Consider the following 6,355-nt stretch of genomic DNA (forward strand, 5'->3'; position numbering starts at 1 on the left):
CTTTCCGGCATCTCCGTAAATAAGGTCCGTTTTGGCAGGTTTGGCGGCGGTGGTCGGGGATCCGGTGCGCTCGCTTTTGCTCGTCGTGGAGGCGAGGGAAGTGGTACCCTTGATGCCTCTGGCTGCTCGGTGGTCGATTCTCGCCACGGGGAGCGATCTGTGCTTCTCTTTGGAGGTTCATTACGCCGCCGTCTTCTTCGGCTGTCGTCGCTTATGGTCGAAAGGCGACCCCTCCGGCCTATTGCGTCGGTGACGGTGATCTCCGGCCGGCGTACGAAGGTCTTCATCAACCTCCGTGCTGTTATGCCACTTCGGAGGCCACTTTGGCTTCGGTGCAGTTCGCTCCCGCCTCCTCGTCCCAAGTGGCTTCGTCCCCGGCGACGTTGAGGTTGACTGCGTCGAGCCCAATCACGGTGGAGTTGGAGCGGGACTTGATCGCTTTTTTGTTGTTTCATCTAAGGTCCTTTGTGCTAAATGTAAGGGTTTGTGTGTATTTCTTCTTTTCTGTATGGCCCTACATGTAATTTGTACCTCCACTGTTGAATATAGTTGAAGCTGTCGGTCCTTCGGGTGGCTTCCCGCTTCCGCTATTTATGCGGTTGGGTCTATGCGTGGCGATCGACTTATTATGGCAGCCCTTGGTTCCAAAGTTGAAACTAAATCGGCGCCCTCTTGCTAGTGGGCGCACTCAACTGCAAGACCCACAGATCAGTGACCATGTCAGAGGAGGTGTCTTCACCGTACAGGTGACAAAAGATCGCATGGACACCGTCCATATAAAACACCAGACGCGATTATTAAAACACACTAAAACACATCTCACTGCCATGTGGGCCCGCGCATGGCCCACCTCCAGCAGACGTCTCGATTTAGGTTTCCCGTGACGTCCGTCCGCTAGGAGAGATCCCCCACTGTCTTGCGATGCAAGAGAGGAGGCCGCATGGATCTCCCCGACCCTCGCACACAAAAACACCGCGAGTTCCGCACTAATCACCAAACTGCCACGGCCCAAGCGGGGGCAGTTTCGGTAACGGGGGAGCGGTGGCAGAACGGTGGATACGCAGCGCTGCCCGAGGGCAGAAACGGAACACCGGCAAAAGATAAAGCCTCTATTTGGACCCCCGGCTCTGCTCCCATCGCCATTGCTGCTCTCTTCTTCCTCCTCCCACCCCTCGTCTCCTCTTCTTCTTCTCACAATTTCTCCCTGTAAATTCCCCCCTCTTCGTTCCGTGTACTGCAACGCAGACGAACGGCACAGCCAGAACGGAGTGATTGGCGAGCGGCAGGAGCCGGGCCTGCGCCGGTGGCCGGAGGTCCAATTTTGATGCGTGGCCTCCTCGAGGTCCACGCGATTGGCAGAGGCGCCGCGTCCAACAGCTCCGCGAAACTGAAGGCCGCTCCGGCATTGGACATGATGAGGTAGCCGGCAGATCTCCGGGCTCTCTTCTCCTCCTCCTCCTTCCCCGCGCGGTTCTTCGTTTCCTCCGTGTCTGTCTGTGTTCAGATCGAGCCGTGCGCCGTTTCTGTCTTGCGTGCGTCTGATTTTCGGTTTCGGCTTTGGTTTCGCTTCGGTTGGTGACGGATTTCATCGATTCGCCCGCCGGCTCAGTTCCGGCCGGCCTTGGAAATTTTTCAACCTTCTACGCTTTTATTCTGGCCGATGCTTCTTCTCCTCTAGTTTAGGCGTTCTCTGCTCTTCCTCCGGCTTGGTTGATCTGTGTTTTGGTATTTGGATTCTGGGTGTGCCAATTTGCGCCGCTGCGTTTGACCCCCGATTCGGTGTTCGTAATCTCTGTATTTCGCAGTATTCTGCTTGTGCTCTGAAGGCAGCCTTCCAAATTTCTCTGTTTCCAATGATTTTCCGTCCGTTTCGTCTAGGCGAGCGGCATCCTGCCGTTTCTCCGTTTCTGCATCCTCAGGTTCTCTCCGTGTGAATGAAGGTTGGAGTTCATACAAGTGTGTTCTTGTTCATCCCATCAGACGCTGTCGGTCCCGTTGGTTGTTCATCTTAACTGCTAGTGTTTGTTGAATTTTGCGGTCTATTTTCCTCAGTTTTATTGCGGCCGATCGATCCGTGTGGTTCTTCCTTCCATTTCACCGGCAACTCCATGGCGTTCGATTTGTTACTTACATTCCGCAGCAGATCCCTTTGTCCGTGTCAAATCGCTAACCTGCGCCGTTGCGTTTCAGGTACCAAAGACTCAGCCCGGACTGCCTCCCGCTGACGAACGGTGGCGGCAGCGGCGGCGTGGCGCGCAAGCCGGCGTCGAGATCCTTCAGAGACGAGGACGCCCCCGCCGCCGCCTCCACCGACGGGTCCCGACAGGCCTCGTACCTCGCCGCCTCCCAGCCGGACTCGAAGCCGGCCCGGCCGCGCGCGCCGCAGCCCCCGGCATCGTCGGCCGGCCGGAGCCCTGCGCGGGACCACGGGCTCCACCACCCCTCGGACTCCTCCGACACGGCCTCCCCGAGCTCCACCGGCGGCGCGGTCGCCGGCGACGTTCTTCTACAGTGGGGCCACAACAAGCGATCCCGCTGCCGGCGCGACTCCTCCGCAGCGTCCTCGGCCGCGTCGCCGTCCTCGCAGCGCCGGCAGGCGCTCGGCGGCAAGATCCAGCGCCGCGCGTCGGCGCCCTCATCGGAGAAGCTGATGCCGCCTCCCCCCGCCACGGCCACCCGTGGGTCGAACCTGCGGTCCTCCTCGTCCTTCCCGCCCCGCGCCGCCGGAGGCGACGCCAGCACCCACCAGCCGCCTCCCCACCACCACGGCAGGTACGGCCTCCCGTCGCCGTCTCGGCTCGTATCCTGTGTGAGAGCTCCGCCCGCTCGCACGCTCCCCGTTTGTCGCCGGTTTTACGCGGTGCGACTTTGTAGTTAGTTTACGGTTCTGCCCTCGAGCGAGCGGGGAAACTACCGGGCCACATCTTGTTCTTGTTGGATGGATGGAGTGGGAAGTGGTGGGATCGTGGGCTGCCCTTCGCGGCGTTATTTATTCGCCCGGTTTTTTTGGTGCTCGGGTTTGGCTCTCTTTTGGTGGTGGTTTATTTGGTGAGCTGTGCCGCCCGCCCGCTCACCCGTCATTTAGCGAGAGCTGGAGTTGGAGGAAAGATTCCTGTCTCTATTCCTCAGTTTTTCTCCAAAAATTCAAAGTAGGTTTTCTGATTTATTTTATTTTTATATTTATGTAGTTGTGATGATCTGGATCGCGTCGTCGATCAGTTTCCTGATTTTCGTGGTATTTTACATTTTTTGAAGTTTTTTTTTTGGGTGGAAAGTTTTGTGTCTGGATCTGAATAGGGGTGGTAACTTTACCACTTGAGTGATCCGTGGACGCAGGGTCACGTAGGCATCCGTATTTGTCACACATTGCGTGATGCTTGGGGGACCCAGCTAGATTTTCCATATCTGCACAAATTCCTTGATGGCAGCACTGCTCGTTACTCGTTAGTTAGGGGCTCAAACTCCTTGGATTGTTCGGTTCATATATATCCAGTGGATATTGTGAGGGTTTGCAGTAGCACGATGATGCTATGAATCGCAGCATACCATCAAGGGAGAGGAAGAGGAGCAACGAAAGGGAGTACTAGTACTAGCGGTAGGGGCAGATGGTTATAAATATGTGTGCACATCTCAACGAACGCCCCCCTCTTTTCCCTTTTTCTTTCTATATGGCCATCATCAAACTGTAGCACTAGCTTTGCTTAGTTTTGCATATATTGTATCCATCCTGTTGTGGTAAGTCTCTGCTCGTAGAATAGGAGAGCACCACCAATCCACCCTACCCACCCTTCTTCCCCTCCCCAACCACCTCCACCACGATCGATCGACCCCATGATTGACGCCATGTTTTCTCCCTTTGGTTGTACGATCAGGGACGAGCGATCGGGCGGCGTGCAGAAGCGGTCGTCGCCGGACAAGGCGCACAGCAGCAAGCACACCACCGCGGTGGATCATCATCACATGGATTCCAAGAACAGCAACCACCACCCATACCACGACTCGCCGGTGGTGCACGCCAACGGCGGCGAGAAGCTGGTTGTGGAGCGGTTCGAGCTCCCCCGGATCTACATCTCCCTTTCCCGCAAGGAGAAGGAGGACGACTTCCTGGCCATGAAGGGCAGCAAGCTGCCGCAGAGGCCCAAGAAGAGGGCCAAGAACGTGGACAAGTCGCTCCAAGTATGCATCCTCCGTCTCCGTCTCCTACTGCAACCAACCGATTCGTCCGATCGGATCTAGGGTTGTCTCCGATGTAGTACAGAACTAACATGTGCTTTCTGTGCTGCAGTTCGTCTTCCCCGGGATGTGGCTCTCCGATTTGACCAGGGGCCGGTATGAGGTGCGAGAGAAGAAATGTGTCAAGAAGGTATATACCCATTAATCCCCATTTTCATTGACATGTTCAACTTTTATTTCTTCTTTCTATTGTGTCGAAAAGGAAAAAAAAAGAATTAGTAGTTGCAGTTTCACGTTGATTGATTCACGGCATGCGACTGATGGTTTGCGACGCTGATTAAAGCCTTAATAAAGGGGGCTAATTTGTTGCCCCCTTTTTTCTGCCTTAACTCCTTTTTTAACCTTTCCTTCGTGATGGTCACGTGGGGCCCATTACCCGTGATGTCCTCATTGATGATGGTGCCGGGTTAATTTACCTCGGCTTTATTGCTGTGGACGTCGAATGCAAGGCAGGAAGCGATCTGTATATATATGCTTCTCTTTGCCGTGACCGGAGGAGTCTTCTAGGTTTAGTAGATTCATCCATCCATCTGCCTGCCAACGGCGCTGTCATCTGGTGCTTTGCCGAACCAGAGAGCCAACCACGTCGAGCAACTCGATCGCTACCAGTAGCCACAAAAGAAAATCCCCGTGGCCGCTTTGTGCTGGGGTTTACCTGTCAGCGTCACGGTCCGCCCTTGCAAACAGGGTGCTGAAGATCAGCCACTGACCAGTGGGCCCCTGGGTAGGGTCCATTTGTGGAGGCATGTAGTATCTGTCATTGCTAGGACCACATGATCGTGCGCCTGGATAGAGCTTGGAATCATAACCATGAAAAAAGAGACAGAATGAATGAATAATGCGAGAAAAGTGGTGTTATCTTTTGATCGTCTTGTCTGTTTGGATTAACGCCGCTGCAGAGTTTAGTCTCTGCGCCATGTCGATAGGAACAAGGCACCAGCCCCTGGATCACGTAGCAACTTGGGGAAAGGAATATTGTAACATGAACTCCAGTGTTTAGGCGGCTACTATTAAATCTCGAAAGACTGGAGGAAGGTTAGATCGTGCTTGGGATACGCCTGTTTATTATTGGACACGCACATGCTCGTCTAGGAACCTTGTAGTAACAGTGGAAATATTAAGGTTTCTACGTACTAACTGAGAACTCTCTTGATCTGAAATGCAGAGGCGAAGAGGGCTGAAAGGGATGGAGACCATGGACAGCGACTCGGAGTGATCGAGGACGAGACGGTCTAACAGGCGAGACAACAAAGAGGGATGTGTGGTGGGTGATTGGTGAGGGGAGTTGGATGAGAGTGAGAGCAAAGAGCGGTAGAAAATGGCGATGGTGGGAGGCAAGAGTGGGCTTTGTCTTGGAGGCGATGATGACGATGCGCCGGCTGTTTTCTTATTCTTTTCTTTCGGGGGGGTTGGTTCGAAATAGTATCATTTTGGGGTTGTTCACTTGGCATCTCGTGACTTCCTGCATGCACGTAACTTGAGGTGTCCGCGTCCGACACGCTAGGCCAATTTCTTCGGATTGAGCTTCTTCGGGATTGAGCTTCAGTGACTTTATCAGCTCACAAAATTACTGATTTTGTATCACTTATAAGTGGGGTTAGGTGGAACCCTTCATTATGTGGGCCTCACGTGGCTCCACTTGTAAGTGACACAAAATCAGTGACTTTGTGGACTGACAAAGTCACTGAAGCAGCCTATCCGCTTTTGTAATTTCGATCCTTCTTCCCTCTCTCGTCGTGCAACTTTGTCTCCCTGCCGGATTCGATAGCTATAGGATGATCTGACGTGCTAGTGTTGATGGGTCAAATGTGAATAGCTGACATGGACGCAGCTCTTGCTCCAGGTAGTTGGCCAATGGCCCTTCCGGTACATCCCCGACACTTACCAATCAGTTTTTTTTTCTAGTTTATCTTTTCTCCAAAAAGCTTTTAGAGCAATTCTAACGGATCCCAAAACATCTCAACATCGGAAAACCAAGTTTTTTTTTTGATTGGCAAAACGTGCACCGAATGAATCCCCTAAAATGGCTAGTTTTTTTTTCGATAAAGAAAATATATTATTATTGAAAGATATCAATGACACATAACTTCTGCAACAACACAATGCACATAGGTAAAAAAGA

General features: G+C 53.2%; 1 protein-coding gene across 1 annotated transcript; it reads left to right on the forward strand.

The window, feature by feature from the left end:
• The first annotated feature begins 1,272 nt into the window (after positions 1-1,272).
• LOC124665744 lies at positions 1,273-5,543 on the forward strand. Its single transcript, XM_047203130.1, has 5 exons — positions 1,273-1,419; positions 2,191-2,772; positions 3,873-4,176; positions 4,286-4,363; positions 5,399-5,543. The coding sequence occupies exons 1-5, from the start codon at positions 1,325-1,327 to the stop codon at positions 5,447-5,449; spliced, it is 1,110 nt and encodes a 369-aa protein (XP_047059086.1). The 5' UTR covers positions 1,273-1,324; the 3' UTR covers positions 5,450-5,543.
• Positions 5,544-6,355: the final 812 nt, after the last annotated feature.

The sequence above is a fragment of the Lolium rigidum genome, chromosome 6 (genome assembly GCF_022539505.1).
Source record: "Lolium rigidum isolate FL_2022 chromosome 6, APGP_CSIRO_Lrig_0.1, whole genome shotgun sequence".
Lineage (NCBI taxonomy): Eukaryota > Viridiplantae > Streptophyta > Magnoliopsida > Poales > Poaceae > Lolium > Lolium rigidum.

What these genes read in the sequence shown, in the direction of transcription:
- LOC124665744 (XM_047203130.1), top strand. Translation starts at nt 1,325, where the DNA reads ATGCGTGGCCTCCTCGAGGTCCACGCGATTGGCAGAGGCGCCGCGTCC. An exon ending in CCGGCATTGGACATGATGAG is followed by an intron (nt 1,420 to 2,190) that starts GTAGCCGGCAGA and finishes GTTGCGTTTCAG; the next exon opens with GTACCAAAGACTCAGCCCGG. An exon ending in AGAAGAAATGTGTCAAGAAG is followed by an intron (nt 4,364 to 5,398) that starts GTATATACCCAT and finishes TCTGAAATGCAG; the next exon opens with AGGCGAAGAGGGCTGAAAGG.